Raw genomic sequence first — 23537 nt, 5'->3', positions numbered from 1 at the left:
ATTGACTTAATGGCTCGGCCATCGAGATATTTGTCCCCTCCTGAAAAGTGCCAGACCTCCTCTTTGTGTATCCATTGTGTAAGTTTCAGCTTAGACAAAGATTAAGTCATCAAGCCTTTGTTTGCCAGGCTGCCATAGCCTGAGGTTATGTTTAGGGGTATAAAAGGACCTAACAATCCTTCCTAACAAGTCTAAGTTCTGTCCTTAACTCTTATTTAAAAAGGAACCATCCCTTGGTGAAAGGCAAGAGCATAATCTGTCCTGTACTCTCTAATTCATCCAGCCTTTAGTGTTAGCACAATTATGCTTGCTGGAATTTTGTAATGTATTTGGCATTGTTTTCCTTTGCTTCATCTTTTACATTTTTTGTTACATGCCTTATGTATATGCATATGACTTATCCTCGGGTCATATCAAAATCCTTAATTTGGCCCCCAAAACCTGCTTTCAACTCATATACAAGGTTGACTTACAGTTGAGTATATACAGTACATTTGTGCAAAAAATCACGACTAACAATTCTGTATGGTGTGAAATGGGAGGAGGAGGAGGTCAATGTGTGTGTGACCGCACCAGATGACCGCCAATCCTAATGACTATTGCCATTACCTTTAGTGATATACAGGAATTACAATTTATTGGTAACAGGAATATAAAAACCATGACCAAGGATTATGTATACTGTATGGGGTGGTATATGAGGAGAAGGAGGAGGTCAATGCGGGGGGGGGGGGGCATCAAAGATTTGGGTATGTTAAGCTTGGAAAAGAGCTGGTTAAGAATCATAGAATCATAGAGTTGGAAGAGACCCCAAAGGCCATCCAGTCCAACCCCCTGCCATGCAGGAAATCTAAATCAAAGCTAAATATTTAAATGGCTATCATATCACCTCTTAACCTTCTCTTTTCCAGTTGTTCCTCATAGGACATGGTTTCCAGACCCTTCACCATTTTAGTTGCTCTCCTTTGGACACATGGCTCCAGTTTCTCCACATCCTTTTTGAATTGTTTTACCCAGAACTGGACACAGCACTATTCCAGGTGGGGCCTGACCAGACCAGAATAGAGGGGCACTATTACTTCCCTTGATCTGGACACTATACAGTCGGCCCTTCTTATACACGGATTTTTTATACCCAGATTCACGCATCCACGGTTTGAAAATGTTCAAAAAAAGTATAAATTTCCAAATATCAAACCTTGATTTTCCATTTTTTATAAGGGACACCATTTTGCTGTCATTATATTTAATGGGACTTGAGCATCCAGGGATTTTGTTATCCACGGGGGATCTTGGAACCAAACCCCAGCGGATAACAAGGGTCCACTGTACTTCTATTTATGCTGCCTAGAATTGCATTGGCCTTTTTAGGCGCCACATCGCACTGTTGACTCAGGTTCAACTATATGATAGCGCTGTTTAAATATTTGAAGGGATGTCATACTGAGGAGGGAGCAAGCTTGTTTTCTGCTGCTCCAGAGAAGAGGACCCAATGGAGCAATGGATGCAAGCTCCAGGAAAAGGGATTCCACCTCAACATTAGGAGGAACTTCCTGACAGTGGCACCCACTCCTTCCTGGAGTGCAATGGAGTCTCCTTCCTTGGAGGCCTTCATCAGAGGATGGAGGGCCATCTGCCTCAGGGAGTGTGCCTTCTTCCTGTGGCAGAGCGGCCCTCCTGGTCTCTCCCAGGCAGCTCTATGGTTCTGGATTGCTATGTGACTCAATCTCTGTGTGTTCCTTCCATGCAGGAATACCCAGACTGACGGGGAGTTCCTGCATGGCGGAAGAAAGAGGCCCTTGGGGCTCTCTGTCTATCAATCCCAGCTTCTATGGGGCTGCCGCCATTGCTCCTCCCGCCCGCCAGAGGCCGCTGTGGGCCAAGAGCCCCGGCCGGGATCCTCCCTCTCCTCCGGGCCGCTCTAGCCGGGAAGCCCCTGCCGCGGGAGGCTGAGGCGAAGGCGCGCGTGGGGTGGGCCTGGGCCTGGGCCTGGCTGCCGGAGGAGGGAGCAGCAGGCGGAGAAGCGGGGGAGGCTCCCGTCGCCCCTGCCTGGCCCAGGCCTGTGTCCCGGGGCGGCGGGGGCAGCATGGCCGCCAGCCTCTGGATGGGAGACGTGAGTCGGGGAGGGAGGGAGGGAGGCCCCTTCTGCCTCAGGCGGAGGCCGAGGTGGCGCTGCTGCTTCTGGGACTAAGCAGGGTCTGCCCTGGCTGGCCTTCGGATGGGAGGCCGCCGGGGATGAGCAGCTGCTGGCGCCCATCCTTGGGTCCTCCTCGGGGCTGGTTTTTGAGACTCCAGCTCCCAGAATTCCTGAGCAATGAGTCTCTACTGACGGGGGCTTCTGGGAATTGGAGTCCAAAACATCTGGAGGCCCGAAGGCTGAGAAGCCCCCGCTGCCCTTCCGAGGAAGGCATGGCCGAGGCACCCCAGGCTGCGATGGTCCCCTCTGCCCCGCTTCCAAGTGCCTTGGCTCCCTGCTGTGGAATTCTGGGAACTGCTGTTGGCCGTGGCGCCAGAGCGCTCTGACTCTGAGCAGAGGCTCCGGGGCTCCCAGTGGGTCCTTTGCACGGCAGGGACACGGCCCGCTTCGCTCCCTTTAGCAGCAGCCCAACTGCCCCCATGAGAGAGCGAAAGCCCCGTCAGACTGGGTTGTTTCTGCAGACTGAGTGTCCCTTGCCTAAGGCTGCATCTATACTGCAGAATTCATCCGGTTTGGCACCACTTTAACTGCCCTGGAGTCATGGAGAGCTCCCTGACAGAACCACAGCTCCCAGAATTCCCTAGGATTGAGCCAAGGCACTTAAAGCAGTCTCAGTTATTTCTGCAGGGTGTTTTGGGTCGAAGATGGGCATAATAAGGCTGTTTGATTCTGGAAGCTGGTCAGTACACTTGTCCCTCCGTATTGGCTAGGGATAGGGCTCAAGGCTCCAGGGACATGGAAGAGCCACAGAGAACAAAGACACCATGCTTTTACCAGAGAGGTCCTCCGGGGCAACTCTCTGGCCAACGTCCGACAGACACCGGCCATAGAAGGGCGCTAAAGGATCTCCAAATACCCAGTAGAGTACTCTCTCTAGGAATACTCTCTAGGCCTTTCAGTGTAACTTTTAGTTAAGGTTGACCATAGAGTTGCACTGGAGGACCTAGATATTCCTAGAGAGAACACATTAATCAAATCCCCCTAATTGCTTTCAGTACTATGGCTGTCGCTGTAGGTTATAAAGATGCTTGGCTAAAAACCACAAAAATCCCTTGTGTCTCCTATTTCTGTACTGTAATAGTGAGACTTGTGCTGTTATGGGAGTGCCAGCCACGGCACCTTTATTCTGCCTTTCCAGCCTATTGTGGTTCCCTTCAAAAGATTAGTTGCTTCACTTTGGAAAACTCTCTTCTGTACCCATTTTCAAACAATCTTTAGACTAAGTTGCCTGCAGGTAAAGAAGCATTGCTTAAACGAAGCTTAATTGTATATATCTTAATGTACTAATGGATGAACTCTCCCTTTACCTTTTCCTCTTCAGCTGGAACCATATATGGATGAGAACTTCATTTCAAGAGCCTTCGCCACTATGGGAGAGCTAGTTCTGAGTGTGAAAATCATTCGAAACAGATTGACAGGGTATTTCTCTTTCTCTTTCTGTGTGTGTGTTTTTTTTTTGTTTACTATGTAAAAATATCATTACTTACTAGTGTGCATGTAGATCTTTTTGCAGTTGTGGTAGAGTTTATACCTTTTTAAGCTGCATGGTCCATGCAGTAGGACCAGAACATGGAACATTTGTCTGATCAAAGATCATCAACCATCTCTTGTTATTACAGAAAGCTCCTTGCATAGAGTCAGAACACTAGTCCTTTTAGCTGCTGGGTGACAGCAGCTCTCTGGGGTTTCACACAATGGCTTTCTCCAGTTTTACTAGAGATGCACTGGATTGAATCAGGCATTTTGATGGGAAATGTGTGTTCTTCCACTGAGCTTCATTTTTTAAAAAAGCCTTTATTTTGGAGATAAAGACAATAATGGGGATTCCTCACTCCTCAGTCTTGAAGTACCATAGTTGAAGCAGAAATGCTATACTTTAAACCTTGGATTGGGATCCAAACCCTCTTCACATTACATGATTAGATGTTTAGAAGATCTTAAATTCAGCTCCCTTCATGTTCCCCTAAGATAGATTTTGTTAGTGGGGCTGGAAGGGCTTTTGTCAAACCAAAAGTGGAAATTGCCCGGCTTTCAAGATGTTGCTGAACTCCAATCTTCCTCACTGTTAGCTATGCTGGTTACATCACAGCTGTTCGAACTTGCGATTTAACAGCATCTGGAGAGCTGCACAATTCCTGAGGGCCAGCAATTGTGCAAGGCTTGGAGAATATGTAGGTCTCCTGATATTGTTGAACTACAGCTCTTTAACCCTCACAATTTGCAGTAGACTGTTAAGAATTGCAGTTGAGCAGCTGTGTAGGCAGGGGTACCAAAAGAAGTTTTGTTTTGTTTTGCAGATCCTAAAAGACAGACAAATCATGTAAATGTGATTGTTTAATTTTTTGTCTGTCAGTTTGCAGAACTGTTTTCACATGTCAGTTCAAAACATATGTTTCATGCAGTGGTTCTGTTTTTCCAGGATTCCAGCAGGCTACTGCTTTGTAGAATTTGCTGATCTGGCAACTGCAGAAAAATGTTTACACAAAATCAATGGGAAACCCCTTCCTGGTGCCACACCGGTAAGTTGTAGTAGTAGTAGTAGTAGTAGTAAATTACATTGCTAAAAGATCAGGGAGGTGCAGTCACACTGAACTCAGTCTTGTCTCTAAGTATAGAATATATAGAACATGTATAGAACTGCCCGAGGCCACCAGCCTGTGGATGGGAGACGTGAGTAGAGAAGGGCGGAAGGGCTGCGGGACCCAAGTCCTGGTCCATTACTGGGGGAGACAAGCGCTGGGCTTCCGAAGAGAATAATTCCTGGTCCTCCCTGTAGTGGTGCTTTTGGGTATTAGAGTTTCCTTCCTATAATGTAATACGTCTTGGAGGTTAAGCAGGGTTAGCCCTGGTTAGTACTTGAATGGGAGACCACCAACAGACACCAGGTGCTCTAGGCTATATTTCAGAGGAAGGAACTGGCAAAAGTACAATCCCATTGTTGGCCCACAGCTTGCATAAAAATGGTTCCTTACCAATTTTCAAATCTGGATCCCTCATAAAGTAAATTTGGCATGTATGAGTGACAAGATAATATTTGCCACATGGTTCTAATTGCTGAAAATGTTGGCAAACACTGTCCTTTTTAATGAAATGAGAACCAAGTATTGTCCATTTGAATAGTGGTGCAAGAAATGAAGGTTGGTCATGGTAGATTACTTAGTAGATACGTCCAAAATTCATACAAGATAACTGATATACCTGATGGTATGTAAGAAGATTCAGAAGGCCGAAACCTTCACCTGATTGGAATTCACATCCTTTTCATTGAAATTCTAGGAGGAGATGAGCCCCTATCCCCAAGCTCCTGAACAATGCATTTAGTTTTTGAAAATATTTGCAAGGTATGAGTAGAGGGATTCTGCAAATAATATAAACAATTCAAGACATAACATTAATTTTAATCCTCTTTACCTTACCCTTCAGATTCATCTTTAAGGTCACCCATCTATCTAAATCTTGTGCATTATGTTTTATCAATTTACGTATATTAAGATTAATAATCTGAGATAATTATCTTCAAATAATTAATAGGTTGGGTGATATTGAAACCGGCACCATGTTCAGTTCTCAGTTTAGTGATGAAATGATGGAGTGGCTTCTTCTCTCAGCATCTGCTCTTGTATTTAAATTGAGAATAATTAATCTGCACCTAACCTGGTAATAATAATAATAATTATTATTATTATTATTATTATTATTTGTATACCGCCCTATGGCAAACCAATCTGGGCGGTTGACAACAGTAAAATATAAAATATAACAATTAAAAACACTTTATCCCTCCCCCCTTAAGACAGTATTAAACAGTATAACATATTAAAAACACAATATCAAAACATAAAAACAACAATTAAAAACTAAAACTCCTGATATCCCTCTGTTGATCCTCAACCATCACTAAGATGGGGCCACGGGAGGAATGAGGGAATCGGGGAACCTGGGCCGGGATGGTTAATCTGGAAAGGCCTGCCGGAAGAGATCCGTCTTGACCGCTTTTTTAAATCTGTCTAATGATGTTATCTGACGGATCTCATCCGGCAGGTCGTTCCAGAGTTTGGGGGCGACAGCAGAGAACGCCCTCTGGGAGGTCGCTGCAAGCCTAGATTTTAGAGGCTGCACTAAGTTCTTCCCAGAGGACCAGAGAGCGCGGGGAGGATTGTACGGGAGGAGGCGGTCCCTGAGATAGCTTGGACCCAAGCCATTTAGGGCTTTAAAGGTGATAACCAACACCTTGTACTGGGCCCGGAAGCTGATAGGCAGCCAGTGGAGGGACCTCAAAACCGGAGTAATGTGGTCCCTCCTAGATGTTCCTGAGACAAGCCTGGCTGCCATGTTTTGAACCAGCTGTAATTTCTGAGTCAAGCACAGGGGTAGCCCCATGTAGAGTGCATTACAGAAGTCAAGGCATGAGGTTACCAGCACGTGCACAATCGTCTCGAGATCCCTTACTTCCAGAAAAGGGCGCAGCTGGCATAGCAGCCGAAGCTGATAACAGGCACTCCTGACCGTCGCATTTACCTGATTTGTCATCAGGAGCGACGAGTCAAGGAGCAACCCCAGACTGCGAACATAGTCACTGGAGGAGAGTGTGACCCCATCCAGGACTGGAGGTTGCAACCCAATTCTTGGTTTTGGGGCCGCTACCATGAGCACCTCCGTCTTGTCTGGATTCAGTTTCAATCTGTTTTTCCTCATCCAGCCCATTACCACCTGAAGACATTCATTGAGAGAAGAGATGCCATCAGAATTCGAGGCCGACGAACGAGATACGGAGAAATAGATTTGGGTGTCATCAGCGTACTGATAACACCCAGCACCATGACTCCGTATTATCTCACCCAGCGGCTTCATATAGATCTTAAATAACATCGGGGACAAAATAGCCCCCTGAGGAACCCCACAAGTGAGGTACCTCTTACTGGAGCTACAGTCTCCGAGTAGCACCCTCTGAGACCTGCCCGAGAGGAAGGACCGGAACCACTGCAAAGCAGTGCCCCAGATACCTAACCCCCTCAGGCGGTCTAAGAGGATGCCGTGATCTATAGTATTGAAAGCCGCTGAGAGGTCTAAGAGCACCAACAGGGTCACACTCCCCCTGTCAATGCTCAGACGCAGATCGTCGGTCAAGGCAACCATGGCAGTCTCAACCCCAAAGCCTGTCCTAAAGCCGGTTTGAAATGGGTCTAGATCAGGGGTAGGCAGCCTTTTTGAGCCGGGGGCCGGGTTGCTGCCCCTCAGACAACTGGGGGGACGAAGCCAAAAAATAAATAATTAAAATAAATAAATAAAAAAATTAAATAAATAAATAAACCGGGACAAATGTAGGACAACATTTTCAAATGGTGTACACTTTTTTTAAAAAAGTGGAGGACACGCAAAAAAATTTGCTGATTTTTTTAAAAAATGTTAATATAAATGCATGTTTCTGAGGCGTCTATAGACAATTCCCCCCCTTGCCCCTGCGTGCGAGAGGCCAAAGGCCCCGGCGGCAATCGTCGGCAGGACCGGGCTGGGGCCGGTCCCAAGGCCTCGCCGGGCCGCATCCGGCCCGCGGGCCGCAGGTTGCCTACCCCTGGTCTAGATAATCGGTTTCATCCAAGCTTGGAGCTGAAGGGCAACCGCCCTCTCAATCACCTTGCTCAAAAATGGCAGCAATGACACCGGCCTATAATTCCTCATATCCAGGGGGTCTAGGGAAGGTTTTTTCAGGAGTGGCCTAACCGCCGCTTCCTTTAAACAAGATGGAATATGCCCTTCCCTGAAGGATGCACCGATGATATCCGTAAGGAATCTCATCAATGCATCCCCCCCCCCCCCGGACGGCCAGCCATGATGGGCAAGGGTCGAGAGGGCAAGTTGTCTTCCTCACCTTACCAAGCAGCTTGTCCACGTCATCAGTACTCACAGATTGGAACTGATCCAGTATGACTACATCGGCGGAGTCACTGGACGCCTCACCTGTCGACTCTGTTTCAACGGTGGCATCTAGGTCGGCTCTTATCTGAGAGATTTTGTCTGCAAAGAAGTTGTTAAACGCGTCACAGCAGGCCGTCGTCGGGTTAAGTAAGGGATTTGGTGCAGGGGGCACCTGCGTCATTTCCCTCACCACCTTAAACAGCTCTGCTGGACGGGACTCTGCCGACGCAATACGTGCAAAGGAGAAGGCTCTCTTCGCTGCACGTATTGCCTCCCGATAGGAACGAAGAAAGTTTCTATGGCGAGTTCTGTCGGATAAGAGTCGAGTCTTCCGCCACCTGTGCTCTAGCCGTCGTCCAAACTGCTTCATCTTCCTCAGCTCTGGCGTGAACCAGGGCCTCCGATTTGGGGCGGGATGGCAAGGGCGCTTGGGAGCGATCGTGTCAATAGCCCTGGTAAGATCGGTGTTCCAGGTATTGACCAGAGCATCGACAGGATCACCGGCATTCCCAACCAGTAAACCCTCTAAGGCTGTCTGGAATCCAATGGGCTCCATCAGCCTTCGAGGGCGGACCATTCTAATGGGTCCGCCACCCCCGGTGGGGCAGATATTGGCTCTAAGTTTCGTCTTGACCAGGAAATGATCTGTCCATGACAATGCAGAGGTACTTACCACCTCCACCCACGGATATTCCTGTTCCGTACTGAAGACCGCATCGAGTGTATGACCTGCACAATGTGTGGGCCCTTTGACCAATTGGGATAGGCCCATGTTTGTCATGGTCTCCATGAACTCCCGAGCTGCACCTCTTAAACTGGTCTTGAGCAGGATGTTGAAGTCCCCCAAAACTAAAAGTCTGGGGGTCTCCAACAACAGCTCAGAGACCAGCTGTGTCAGCTCGGTCAGGGAGTCTGCTAGACAACGGGGTGGCCGGTAGACTAGCAAAATCCCCAAACTATCCCTGGTCTTCAGGCTAAGGTACATACACTCGAAATGGACTGTGTTCCGGACAGGTATCCTGGCCAAGGTCAGATGGTTCTTATAGACTAGAGCCACTCCGCCCCCCCGCCCACTTCCCCTCACCTGCTCACTGACAGAGTACCCAGCTGGGAGGGCCTGCGCCCATATGGCAGTGCTATCCTCTCCCAGCCAGGTCTCTGTGAAGCAAGCCAGGTCGGCATCTTCATCCAGGAGGAGGTCCTGGATGATATGGGTCTTGTTTTTTACCGACCTGGCATTGTGTAAAAAGGGGGGCCTCAAGTGCTCAGGGGAATGCACCATATAAATTTGAAGCATTATAATTTACACAGTACTACAACAAAGAACTATTTTGCTGCAGAATGCAACACCACAAGGGGCAAGCCATCAGCAACATATTGCACCAGAGTGTCAGCAGGCCATTGGTTTCCAGGTTTCTTCTGGGCATGGTTTGAGGTCCTGGCTTGGACCTTACACACGTCCATTCTTTCTCACTCACTCCTCTCCTTTTTCTTTAGCTTATATTTTATTCAAGTGTAATCTGTACCAATAGGAAAGAGATCAGTATCTTGGTCCCAAAAGAACAATGTTTTGGGATACCCATGTCAGAATCTCTTACTTCATGAGTGGCCAAGATTCAAAAATATCTATTATCACAGCTCGGTTTCTATGTAAAGCTATACAGCCGAGAGTTAGATATGTGGGGTCAATTGGGGTAAATTGCAGAGGGGATGAAGAATTCTGATGTATGATGTGTCGTGTTCAATTTTATTACTTTATGTATTATCTTAATGCTGTAATACATTCATTTTTATTCTTTTTATCCATTTTTTTATCTTGAACCTGCGGTATAGATTTTTATGATCAGTTTTATAATTATGTTTCATTTTTAGGTACTGTACTTCTAATGTACTTATATTGTTTTACATTTATGTGACATCCATACAGTACTCTATGTACATTTCAGATTCTGTGTTATTACATTTTAGCTCTTTTTTAATTGCTATAGAATTTCTATATGATTTTATTGTGTGTTTTACTTGTTTTGGTGTTATTTTTTGTTATTTTGAAATGGCCTAAGGGCTAATCAATAAACATTTCCTTCCTTTGTTTCCCCCTAATCTAGCTAGCTTTTCGTTTATGTATATTAATAGATAGCTGACACCTGGCAAGAAGCGGTTATTCCCTGTGGGGTTTATACCACCACCATGTGACTTATATGTAAAGGGACTTGATTTTAGCAACCTATCGCATGAACACTGTGCTTTTGTTTTATTCAGCTTTCTCTAGATTAGGTCCTAAGGCAATCTTTCTCAACACAGTACCTTCCAATAGCCATGTTGCTTGGAGATAGTAGGAGTTATGGTTTAACATTTATGTAGGTCCCCATTTTGCAAATGATCCTGCAAGATATAGAGTGCATCTACACTGAAGAAATAATGTAGTTTGATACCATTTTAAGTACTATGGAATCCTGGGATTTATAGTTTTACATGTCTTTAATTTTCTCTGCCAAAGAGTTCTGGTGTCTCACAAAACTACAGATCCCAGGCCATGGCAGTTAAAGTGGTGTCAAACTGCATTAATTCTACAGTGCAGATGCACCCATAGTGAGAGGTAATCTTCTCACTGATTGCTTTTGTACTAAATATGCTCATATTTGTGTATTTTGTGTTTGTCAGTCCTGCCATAGGAGAGGAAAGCTTGTCTAAATCTCAGGGAAGTGAGGCTTGATTATGTGTTTGACCTGAATGTTCAGTCAGTCGGTCCTGAGCATTTGCCTTGCAGAATAGATTTACCTTCCTGAGGATATGGGCTACTATAGAAATGTACTGGAGTGGTGAGTTCCTGTTTCTTGTTTTTCAGACAAAGCGATTTAAATTAAATTATGCCACATATGGAAAGCAGCCTGATAACAGGTAAGCAAAACATTATGAAAGTAATTAAAATTGTTGCCACTATAATGTTTGTTGTTACATGTGGGCAAGTTTGAGTACATATTTTCTGTATTATTTTCTGTATTATTTGTTACTGCAAATTAATAAAGCAATAAACTACCTTCAGTTCATTTTTAGGATGGCAGTATATAAATATCCTGAGCAAACAAATCAGATCAAACCAAACATAAATTATGTCTTTGAATCTGATATGGGCCAACATTTATTTCTGACCAGACCAGCCTAGTTAACACTCGGGCCTCCCTTTTGTCCGGAGTAGTCCTTTGAATCTATTTGGATCTTTTGTCTTATGTAGTACATTTCAAGAAGCAGTTCACAAATTTAGTTGGTAAGTTCCTATGTGGAAAGTTCTTAAGCAATAAATCTTCTTTATATTAAAACTAAACTTCTTTTATAGTTTATAACAAGCTTCATGGTAGTGTGAGGATATGGACCAATTTCTCCCAATTTTAACCCAACACTTGCCACTACACTTCATGCTTCTGTGTGTGTGTGCTTGTGTTTCAAACCTTTGACTCATCAGATATGTTTTACTTGTATCTTCCAGAAACCCCTGTCAGTATGGCCAGTGTTAAATAATTTTGAGGAGTATTGGGAACCTTTTGCCCTTCAGATATTTTAGACTACACCTCCCATAATTATTTGCCACTGGTCATGCTTGTTGGGGATTCTGGAATTTAAAGTTTAAAACATCTGGAAGAGCAAAGCTTTCCTACTTTGCACTACGTCACAGTAGCTCTCACTGGCTACAGTCCTATCAGGCCAGGCACATGAAGTATTTGATTATTGGTTGGCAAAATGTAACTTGCTGATAAAACTTAGTTCAATAATAATAGTAAGAATTAGTTCAATAATAACAGTAAGAAGACTTCATAGGGAGGGGATAGCAAATTATTCCATTGCTGGAAATAATTGTATCACTTTAGGTGTTAAATTAATATAGCAAGAAAATAAATATTATCAGCACCTGCTGTTGTGAAAGTTCTGCACAACATGCTTATCTTTCATAAACTTAGATTTGCATAGAATGTGGCCTACCTGCAGTTACTTCTTATATTATCTCTTGGCATTTTGCCCCATTTTGAACTCACATGTGCCACCTGGTATGCTCAAGATGTTTGTCACAAAAATATTGCTCTTTTAAGATGTCACAAATCTTTGCCACAGTCTTCCCTAACTCAGCACCCTCCAGATGCAGATGCCTGCCCATCATTCCTTGCCAGCATGGTTCCCAGACTGGGTGATGTGGTAGTAGGCCACTGCATTTAGCGGGTGCTGGGTTGGGGAAGGTTATTCTTAATTGAGAAGTTGTAAATCTGGTTTTACAGCGGTGGAGGAAACTCATAAAAATAATCAGTACATGCTGATTCACTCTTGTTGATGCTTATGGTTAATCTTGTGTGTTTACTATTCTCAAATTCATTCCTTATTCCCCCACAGCCCAGAATATTCATTGTTTGTTGGAGACCTTTCCCCCGATGTGGATGATGGGATGATATACGAATTCTTTGTAAAAGTGTACCCTTCATGTAGGGGTGGCAAAGTGGTTGTGGACCAGACGGGTGTTTCCAAGTACGCTTTTTGCTCCTCACTTCTATATCTGGTACTGTATAAGGACAAGAAGAATAAGGCAACCTGAATCTAAAAGTATTTCTTTCACAAGAGAAATATAATTCAGCAAGATCTAAATGAGAGTGAACAAAGTGCTGCCCTTCAGATGTTTTTGGATTCTACTTACCAGCATTTCTCTTCTCTGACTGTGCTGGCTATGTAGTCCATCCACATGTGAGGACTTCACTTTACCCACTGGTGGTCTAAGTCTAAGAGCCCAATTAAAATCTAGTGCTGAATCTTTTGTATTAAATGCTGAGGTACTAATCCAGGGGGTGGGCAGGAAGATGTGTGTGAATTTCAAACAGTTTTGCTTCTTTATCTAAGTGTTTTACTTGCCTGCTAAATAGAGGGGACTTAACTCTTGGGTGTTCATTTTTATTGATGTATGTCCCTTCAGAGAGTATGTTGATGGTGTATTCAGTTCAGTGGCTGGGAAAATGCTAAAGTAAAATGATAGCATTAATTCAAGTCCTTGTGCCGTTTCACTTAAAACCTTTGTGGACAGCTTGCCACCTATGAGTATTTTGTGCTGCATTAGCAAAATGAAGGGGCATGGATACTTAGAAATATTATGATTTGTGGATGAGACATGAGCATCTGCAGCTCGAGCAGAAGGCTCCACTGAAATCCTTACATTTTCTGAACTGATCAGGCCTCATCCCCTAACTTTTCAAGCCCAATAATTTTTTTTAATTAAAAAAAATCGGGAGAATGCTTTCTTTTCTCCTTCCAGCTCCCCTTGCTGCTGCTTTTTTCTCACACGGTGATGAATGCCTGTTTTTGCATTAAAGCAGCCATGATCCCGTGTGTATTATTGGATTGCAACTCCCATGGTCCTTCTCCACTGTTCCTGCTAGCTAATGCTGCTGGGAATTGTACTCCAACAGCATCTTTTCCATCATGGCATTAGAGCAATCCTGACTTGGAGTACAGATCCTGCAGTACTTATGGTGCCCTCGATTTTTACAGCACTGAGATCTGCAGGGCCTTGCTCTTATTTTTTATAGCATTGTAGAGTTGGAGGTGGCCATTTAGGTCATCTCTATCCATGAACTCATTGAAGGAAGTCCAGAGCTAGATGATCCTGAATAGCCCCCCTTGAAGACCTTCAGGAAGGGAAAGCCCACCACTCTCCTTAATAATGATTCTATTGTCAGATTGCTTTTACATTCAATACATTTCTCCTGATGTTCATTTGAAATTCACCCTCCTGTGACATAAGCCCATCGTATCTATCCGTGCCTTCTGGGGAGGCAGAGAACAAATCGTTGCCCTCTTCTATGGTAGACTGCTCTTAACATCTGGAAGTGTCAAAACATATTTAGTGTGTGGCCTTATGCTTGTTTGGAAAGTGGGAATTATATTCTCTATTTTTAGATTTATTCACTTTTTCCCACCTCTTTCTCTCTCTTTGTTGGATGCTTATCTTTGGACAGAGGCTATGGTTTTGTGAAATTCTCAGATGAATTGGAACAGAAAAGAGCACTAGTAGAATGTCAAGGAGCTGTTGGTCTTGGTTCTAAACCGATACGTTTGAGCGTTGCCATACCCAAGGCGTAAGTATTCTCACAAGTGCTGTAGTTGTTGCATGGGTTTTAACATTCTTGTTATTATCATGGCCAAACATCAACGATTGTCAGCATTTATATTAGCTTGTTAGCTTGAGGCTAGACAAAGATACGAAGACTTTGAACGGACTGCGGGAGTGAATGTTATTCTTTTGCTAACCTGTTGCATAGTTCTCTCGGGGGAGAGGGAGATGGATCATGCTTGTGCACTTGGATTTTTTGGTTTGCTCCTGCACTATATAATTTGAAGAAGTCCATCTTCCACAAGCCTCTTCCTGGAGGATCACATGCACATTTGCCTAGGGCGCCATATTGCCAGGCACAGGGACTGAATTTTATCACTGGCTGGGGGTAGTCTGGGTCGAATTAGTGTGTAATGGCCAAGTTTTGCCATTGGCTATGATGAAATGCTAGATAACATCAGCAAAAGGACTGAAATAATTCTCTCTATATTATCTGCTGCACCATTTGCCACTAGTAAAACTATCTTAAAGCAGTAATGCATGTCAGTGTTCGCAACAATAGAATTCTTGGAGAGGTCTGGAACTACACCCAGTTCCAGAAGAGAAGAAGTGCTTACTTTAGCCATTCATGCTGGACAGAAATCTCACTTCTAAGGTGTAGCTCTGGGAAACCTTCTGGGGGAGATTTGTGTTTAGTGGAGGCCTGCAGATGGACCAGAAGGGGAAGAAAATCTGAATTTTGCCATCATTGAATACCGAAATGTAGCATGGGAGCTTGGCTTAAAATGTTGCCAATAAATATCCTGACACTTCCTCCCCCCCTTCTTCTTCTTCCTCCGCCTAAAGCAACCGGCTGAAGACAGTTGAGTACAATCAGATGTACAATTATAACTACAGCCAATACTACCAACAGTATCAAAACTACTATGCCCATTGGGGTTATGACCAGAACACAGGGAGCTACAGTTATAGCTATCCACAGTATGGCTACACGCAAAGTACCATGCAGGTAAGAGCATAGCAAACCAATTTTACAAGTTTACTATTCTCTATGTCAAGAGGTAGTTAGCATTTTAATCACAAACACACTTAGGTAGTGGTGTATGTAATGAAGCTGCACAGATATGCCCAGGTATTCTTATAAATAGAAAGGGAGCAACATGTTCTGAAGTAGCCTGGTTAAGTCTTTTACAGGAAAATGCTGCTTTTCATGTGCATTGTTCTCTATTATGTATTATTGTTGTATTATACAAAAGTAATATGTTTGTTGCTGTAGCAGAAGGGTGGATAAATTATGGCTTTCCAGAAGTCAGGTATCTCCCATCATTCCTCCCAGATGGTATAGCTAAGGATAAGAGATTATAGGAGTTGCAGATCAGCAGCATGGTCCTAGGGGATCACAAGTTGCCCACCCCTTCATAGTAAACATCAATTTATTTTTACTGGAGGGTCATACACCATTTTTAAAATATATTATTCCCTTATAATAATACTCCCTTGGGAGTACTTCTCGATCTGTCTCTACATTTGTCATCTCAAGTAGATGCGACAGCCAGAAGTGCTTGGTATCAACTTCGGTTGATACGCCAACTGCGACCCCACCTCAACCGAAAGAACCTTGAAGCTGTAGTACATGCTCTGGTAATCTCTCGTCTTGATTTCTGCAATGCGCTCTACATGGGGCTACCCTTGTATCAAGTTCGGAAGCTCCAATTAGTGCAAAATGAGGCAGCCAGGTTGGTCACTGGATCCTCGAGATTTGACCACATAACACCTATTCTGAAAGACCTACACTGGCTTCCAGTTAACTTCCGGGCACAATACAAGGTGTTGGTTATTACCTTTGAAGCCCTACATGGCTTGGGCCCTAGTTACTTACGGGAACGCATCTCCCTATACAATCCGCCCCACACTCTTAGAACAAATGGGAAGAAATTGTTAGAGATACCAGCATCTAAATATGTTTCTACTTCCCCAAAAGCATTTAGTATAGCTGCCCCCAGACTATGGAATGAACTCCCAGAGGAGATCCGCCTTGCTACATCCCTCGGTTAAGACAGAGCTTTTTTGGCGTGAATACCCACCAGACCTTCTATGAATTACAGACTGTTCTGTATGGAACGAGAGCATCTGACCCCATCATTGTTGATTTTATGTTTTTAACTATGGTTTTAACTTGTGTGGTAATAATATTGTAATGTTTTAATTGTATTTTTTAAACTCTGCTGTGATCCTGCCTCGATCCAATTGGGAGAGGCGGGAAGATATATATACTCTATTATTATTATTATATTATTATTATAAAATAGTCAATCAATGTAGTATATAATTGTGTATATGTGTTTGCAATCTGAATACATGTAACAAGTATGTCTGGAATATAGTCTGGATAGCTTCTGTTGAAGTCCTAGATACACTGCATTTACTCTGTGGCATAGCCTACTCCGTGGCAATAGCCAACTTACAAAAATACATTGGAAATTTGTTTATTTATTGAATGATTACTTTCATTCTATGTTCCAGAGCACCACTTGTTTCTGGAATTTGTCCCACTTCAAATCTAACAACAGATAGAAGCAGGTGGCTCTGATCTCCTCTGGAGTGTAGTGCAATAGTGGAAGTTCTCAGACCGGGCCAGTAATAGTGGAGCAGGTTAAAAACAGCAGTAGAGAAAAAAATGGTCTAAACAAAGTCTTTACCTGCCCACAGGTTTATTTTAGGACATACACCTATTTTGCAGGAGCTGTAATAATGCTCTCCTCGCTCTCACAACTTGTAATTTTTATTGTTGCAGACATATGAAGAGGTTGGTGAAGATGCACTAGAAGGTAAGATTGCTTATTATAATCTTGAATTGGAAAGACCAACTCAAAGTACCCCAATTTGAAAACGTTCAGGAATAGCAGAAGGCTAAGAGAATGCAAAATCTTCAGAAACATGCACGTCCTTATGGAACAGGCTGATAAATGTGTTAACTCCACTCCTGGATTATTGCTCATGGCCCTCCCCATAATTCACTATAGTGTAGTTTGTTTTAGCACTTCTAATGCAATAGAGCTAGCTATGGATAAATTGTTTCTTCCATTTGTATCTCAGCAAAGGCTTTTTTTATTTGATTTGGAGTCTCTTAATTTATGTACCCCAATTCTGTCAGAGCACTCACAGTTTTTCATGTACAGTGGGATATTGGTATTCATGGGGGATTGGTTCCAGAACCCCAATGGATACCAAAATCCACAATGCTCAAGTCAGTATTTAACATTTAAATTTACCTGAGTCCGGGCCATAGGAAGACATTCTTCCTGCACTATTTCCCACCTTCCTTATCATGAAAGCTCTGCCAGAATTTAATCTCTTTCCTGACTATTTCTCACCTTCTCAACCTTCCCATCACAAAGCCTTTGCCAAATTTTAAGTAGAATGAGATTAAGTTCTGACTGTGGCATTGTGGTGTGGAGGGAGGCTTTGGCTTGCCCGGTTGCCTCCACCATTGGCCTGGGACCTCCACTATTGCCCTGGGACTGCTTCTCAGCTTGGCCATTGCAGGTTACAAAGAATTAAATGTTGCTTCATTTCAATCTGCAGTTGTTGAGATCAGTGGGTATCAAACACTCAGATACTGAGGGCCCACTGGATGCAAAATATTGTTTGCTGCAACTGGTTCACTGAGTTGAAGAACGTTAAGGGAATGTAGTTTTAGAGATGTTTGCTTTTTAAAATGTGATTAAAATACATACGGGCTTTTCATACAGGGTTTAATGGTTGTTGTTAATACCATTACTGAACCGTTAAAATGCTTTAGATCAATATACATAGATGAACCTATGTGATATTCCAAGTCAGTTCTAGCTCTTTATTTCAACAATTCATGTTGCTTTCACCTGAAACTAACTTATGTAGGCTTCCTTTTATTTTCAGACCCAATGCCCCAAATGGATGTGGGTGAAGCAAACAAACAGTTTATGGAACAGAGTGAAGAACTCTATGATGCCTTGATAGAATGTCATTGGCAGCCTTTGGACAGTGTCTCCTCAGAGATTCAAGCCATGATCACTAATGCCTGATCACTAATGTGCTGTCTCCAAACAACATACCAGCGTGCCCTGGACTCCTGTCAAGCACATGGAACCCGCAGCTGCATAAGGGATGTACCTCCCCTTTCTTCTGGATCACTAACTCAAGAACAAAGAGGAGGGCTTGTGACATTTCCTATGTGCACTGGAGCATCTAGATCACCTTTATCCAGAATCCAGACACTCAGTTTTCCTCTTCCCCATGTTTTGACCTTAAAACAGACTTGTTGATCCTTGTCAAGGAATTGTAATTTATAAACCTAAACAAGGTGTAATGGGGGAAATTTTACTTCAATGTACATACAATAAAAATATCTTTTACAGAGGAAGCAGGACATGTGATTTTCTCCTGCATGGCAGAAAAGAGTATATCCTGAGGTCATCGTTGTCATCATCTTACACTGCGAGTCTTATCAGAAGTGACAGTGCCATTTTAAAAAATAAATTTCTTGGTCAGTGGAGGATGAGTTTGGATTTAAGCAAATATTTTATTTATTTTAAAAGTAGATGCAAGCATGTTGCAAACTAACAATCCCCTTACAAGAAAAGCTTGCAATATTCAGGCTTTATTTTAGCTTAGAACAGGGTTGGGGAAGTTGGAAGAATGGTGTTGGTTAGAAAGCAGTACAGGTATACCTCAGCTAAATAGATATCTTACCTGACATTACTACTTTAACAGAACGTTTGAAACCAGAGTCAGAAATAGTATGTTAAAAATAGGAATAGGTCCCTATGCTACAAAAAGAACAGTTTGACGTGTTGTTGCAGAATTTTTATCTAAAACTTATAAGCATACATGAAATGAAACGACCAGGTCAGCTAAGCCTTGTATTAACAAAAACGTTTTGAATCTTCTAGAGACCATTTGAATGCTTCTTGCTAAATGTATCTCGGAATAATTTTTAATTTTGCTAGCCTCCATTTTTCTTACGATTTCCATTTTTGATGGCCAAACAGTATGGTAGGATCAGGTAGAGTAGAATCCTGTTTTTTCCCAACTCAAGCTTTATTGCATTGTTTTCTGCAGACCAACAACAGAAGTCTGTGCTTCCCCAGTCCTCCATAACTCTCCCATTGCTAATGCTGCTTTAAAAAAGCCTTCTAGGATGAGGAAGAAGGGCCTGGGCAGACATAAACTTCTTTGTCAGAGACTTTGTAAACTGAAGTAACAATGGAGTCTGTATTCTAAATACCTTTCTGTAAATTGGAAATCCCAGGACTGCTATAAGCCATTGTCTATTTTTGGCAGTTTTGGTGATAAAAATTACAGTATGCTTTAAGTAGCATGTGTTTTCCGCTGAGCTGTAGTTAAAAACCATCCATACTGTTATTTTAACATAGAACAGGCACAATACGTTTGTGGATGATACTGGTTTATGAAACACAGAGTGAAGCATGTGGATATGGAGAATCTAATACTGGAAGCATGGAGTGTGCAATGGAGCCGAGTGGTGGAGATTCAGGACAATTAACATAAACTGCCCTGGCTCAATGCTAAGGAATTCTGGGAATTGTAGGTTTGTGAGACATTTAGTCTTCTCTGCCAGATTCCCTGGATTCCCTACAGTTCCCTGGATTCCCTAGCACTGAGCCAGGGCAATTGTAGTCTTAAACTGGATTATTTCTGCAGTGTGTTTTGGACCCATGTTTAAGGGACAATTAGATAATTTGATAGAATATAATGTTGTTGTGTTACTAGGACCCTTTTATACTATACTGTTTAATAGTACAGTAGAGTCTCGATTATCCGACGTAATGTGGCGGTCCCATAGGTCGGATAGTCGAAAAAGTCGGATAATCCGGAGGGTCATAGGAAAAGCCTAGCAACCATTATGAAAAGCCTAGCAATCACTATGAAAAGCCTTCCAATCACTATGAAAATACAAATTGGAAAAAAAATCAACATTTTGGAGAAAAGTACTATAAGTACTTACCTGTACAGTTTAAACATTTCAGTCCACATACACTTTAAAAAAGTCACTGATTTTTTTTCTGCTTTCCTGAGGATTGCCGCTTTTTTGCAGCCAAATCTCGCCATCTTTGCAGCATCATAATGTCCATCCCCGTAACTTCCTCTTGTTGCTCGATGTACCTCACTGCAGTTTCTATAGCCCTGACCCCATTGCCATGAGAGATTTTGACAGGCACAGACGATGTTTGCTCATCAATTTCTATTTCGTCACCATCACCACTGTTTACAAGAGCCACAGTTTCTTCATCAATGATTTCATATTGATCGTCTTCTTTCATCCAGCCGTCAACCTCATGAGAAGACACATCCTCACAACCTGGGATACGGTGTACTAAGGGCAGAATGCTATCTTTGTCTTCATCTGTGCTTTCCATGATGTCTGCATCATCTTCTTCATTCTCACATAGCAATTTATTCCAAGATTTGACAATTGTCTGATCCTTAACATCACCCCAAGCCCTTGCAACCCAATAAGCAACAACCTTTACATTGATGCATTTCAGTCTTTCAATCATGTCTTGCCCTTCCTCAAATTCTTCTATCAGTGTTGACAGCAACTTCCTGTGATAATTCTTTGTAAGCGTTTCTAAAACGCCCTGATCCATTGGTTGGCATATGGCGGTGACATTAGATGGGAGAAACATAGCCTTAATGTTCCCATCTTGAAGCTCCTCTGCATCAGGGTGTGTCGGGGCGTTGTCTAGCAACAAAACTGCTTTTCTGGGACAGTCATTGTCTCTCAAAAATTTCTCCGTTGAAGGAACAAATTCTTTAAAAAACCATTCTTTGAACATTTCTCTGCTCATCCACAAACTCCTTTGACTGTAGTACTTCACAGGAAGAGATGTTTTTAAAGGCTCTTGGATTTTTGGACTTCCCAATCAGTACAAGGTCCATTTTGAGGGCTGCAGATGCATTGCTGCATGCTAAAATTGTCAGCCTTTCTTTACTACGCTTGTATCCTGGGGCTGCTGCTTCAGTTCTGGATGCAAGGCTCTTACTGGGTAACAATTTGTAATTGAGGCGGGTCTCATCACAATTGAATATCTGATCGTCCGTTAGGCTTTCAGTTTCAACAAGGTCTAGAATTTTTTTTCCTGAATGTCTGCATTTCTTCAAAATCAGAAGATAATTTCTCTCCACAAATACATAACTGGCGGACTCCATAACGTTTCTTCCACCTGTCAAGCCAACCAACAACCGTAAAACCTGGCTCCCCTTCATCAAATTCCTTTCAAAAATGCAAAGCCTTTTGCTGCAAAATAGGCCCTGAAATAGGCACACCTTTGTCTCTGAACTGCAGAAACCAAACATACAAAGCCTCACTGACCTTTTCATAGCCACACTTTTTCATGGTTTTCCTCTCTTTCACAGCCTCATCTGTTAATCTGGAGGAACACCATTTCTCTATCTCCATTCGGTTCCTTCTCCAGTCTCCTACATTTACCCTTCCAACTCCATAGTCATCTGCTACCTTCTGCAATGTCTCTCCATTGTCCAGTCTCTTGATTGCCTCAAGTTTCTGCTCCATTGATACAAGAACCTTCTTCCTTTTCATTGGAATGCTTGGGGATGTGCTTGGGGTTGCCATGCTCTGGGCCTGGTGGTGCTCTGGGCCTGGTGGCGCTATGGGCTCTGGGCCTGGTGGCACTATGGGCCTGGTGGCGCTTACCGCTGCGCTCGGGGCTGGTGCCTGTGCCGCTCGGGGCCGCGCTCGGGGGCCGGCACCTCCGCACTTGCGGCCTAGTGCCGGTGGCGCTCGGGGCCGCTCAGGGCCGTGCTCGGGGGCCGGTGCCTCCGCATTTGCAATGGCGCTTGGGGCCGGGGCCAGTGGCGCTCAGGGCCACGCTCAATGGCCGCTGCCTCCACGCTTGCTGTGCTTGGGGCCTGCTGCTGCTCGCCACCACGCTAGGAGCCCTTTCCAGCTGGGGGCGTGGCAAGGGCTCCAAGCCACGCCCACCGACCAATCCGACGTCGGATAATCCGGAACGTCGGATGAACGAAGGTCGGATAAACGAGACTCTACTGTACTATGAATCCATTTTGCCATGGCAAAATCCTATGGAGTCCTGGGATTTGCAATTTAGGAAGGGGTATTTAGAATAGTCAGAGAGTTCTTGTTCTTCACCAAAACAAATCCCAGGCAATTGGTGGGGAACACAAATTGGAAGGGGGGTATTCTGTTGCTACATCTGGTTGGTAGGAACAGAAGTTTAGACTAGATAGGTGTTTGGACTATTCATTGTTATCAAAACCATTTGCTTCAAGTTCAGTTATGAAGTGTCCAAGATTGTGAGGTGCTTGAATGTGCAGCTCTTGTCCTGTGTGAAAATGGGAATGTTGAAACTTTAGAATTTTATAGATAGACATTACTGACATATTCATAGAGGTCGTGTTGGTGTGTAATAGCTTGCTATGGTTTAACTTAAAATTAGGCAGCTTTCTCTGACAGAAGACTAGACTAGAAAATGTTTTATAAGATAGGCCTATTAAGATTAGGTATCATGGTCAGAAGCAATATGTCACTGGATAATATTTGGCAGGGGCTATTGGATTAGTGGTTTGAGTGTTGGACTATGACTCTGGAGACCAGGATTCAAATCCCTGCTCAGCCATAGAAACCCATTGGGTGGGCAGGTCACACATACTCAGCCTGAAAGGGTCACCATAAATCAGAAATGACTTGAAGGCACAACAACAAATTGCTTTGACACCCTGCTAACAGGTTCCATCCACAGAAGCATCTGGCTGACCAGAGATACAAGCAGTTGTTGTGTGCCTTCAAGTTGTTTCTGACTTATGATGACCTTAAGGCAAAGCTATCATGGCAAGATTTGCACAGAGGAGCTTTGCCATTGCTTTCCTCTGAGGCTGAGAGAGTGTGACATGCCCAAGCTCACCCAGTGGGTTTCATGGATGAGCTGGGAATCAAACCCTGCTCTCTAGAGTCGTAATCCAGCACTCAAACCACCACACTACACAGCCTCTATGATGCAAGCAGTATGGTGGATTAAATAGAGACCTTCATCTGATCCATTATTGATGAAGGTTTTTCTTATGACCCCATTCTCTCCATGATGAGAGAATGTTCCTGTATCTTGGTAGCTGTCTGCTATATTTAGAACTAAGAAGCTACAAAATGTAGAGGTGTTTCAGAGCAGTTTAATTTGCTGCATAGAACATAGCTTCAGTAGATATTTATACTCATTGTGAGAGAGGCAGCAATAGAAATGCCAAAGGTATCAGCAAATGATTTTATAATAGATAGTAAAAGATAACTGAATCTTAGATTTGAAA

The 23537-nt window shown here is 43.4% G+C and overlaps 1 protein-coding gene across 2 annotated transcripts; it reads left to right on the top strand.

Moving 5' to 3' along the window:
* The first annotated feature begins 1936 nt into the window (after nucleotides 1–1936).
* TRNAU1AP (tRNA selenocysteine 1 associated protein 1) lies at nucleotides 1937–18597 on the top strand. 2 transcript variants are annotated; one of them, XM_089478829.1, is made up of 9 exons: nucleotides 1937–2113; nucleotides 3519–3616; nucleotides 4617–4716; nucleotides 10959–11011; nucleotides 12491–12622; nucleotides 14101–14220; nucleotides 15042–15204; nucleotides 16990–17023; nucleotides 18096–18597. In XM_089478829.1, exons 1-9 carry the CDS (start codon nucleotides 2087–2089, stop codon nucleotides 18257–18259), a joined length of 891 nt encoding a protein of 296 aa, XP_089334955.1. In that variant the 5' UTR covers nucleotides 1937–2086; the 3' UTR covers nucleotides 18260–18597. The 2 variants fall into 2 exon arrangements, with proteins under 2 accessions (XP_089334955.1, XP_089334956.1); XM_089478830.1 differs by having other exon boundaries at nucleotides 1940–2113; nucleotides 18114–18597.
* The last annotated feature ends 4940 nt before the right edge of the window (nucleotides 18598–23537 follow it).

The sequence above is a fragment of the Sceloporus occidentalis genome, unplaced genomic scaffold (assembly GCF_023333645.1).
Source record: "Sceloporus occidentalis isolate IW3139 unplaced genomic scaffold, rSceOcc1.0.p SCAF_13, whole genome shotgun sequence".
In the NCBI taxonomy this organism is placed as follows: Eukaryota; Metazoa; Chordata; class Lepidosauria; order Squamata; family Phrynosomatidae; genus Sceloporus; species Sceloporus occidentalis.
The sequence above is the reverse complement of the archived record's forward strand: the minus strand, read 5'-3'. Positions and strand labels throughout refer to the sequence as shown.

Coding starts and splice junctions, on each gene's coding strand:
- TRNAU1AP (XM_089478829.1), top strand. CDS start 2,087: ATGGCCGCCAGCCTCTGGATGGGAGAC. Junction 3,617..4,616: donor ATTCGAAACAGATTGACAGG/GTATTTCTCTTT, acceptor CTGTTTTTCCAG/GATTCCAGCAGGCTACTGCT. Junction 12,623..14,100: donor GACCAGACGGGTGTTTCCAA/GTACGCTTTTTG, acceptor ATCTTTGGACAG/AGGCTATGGTTTTGTGAAAT.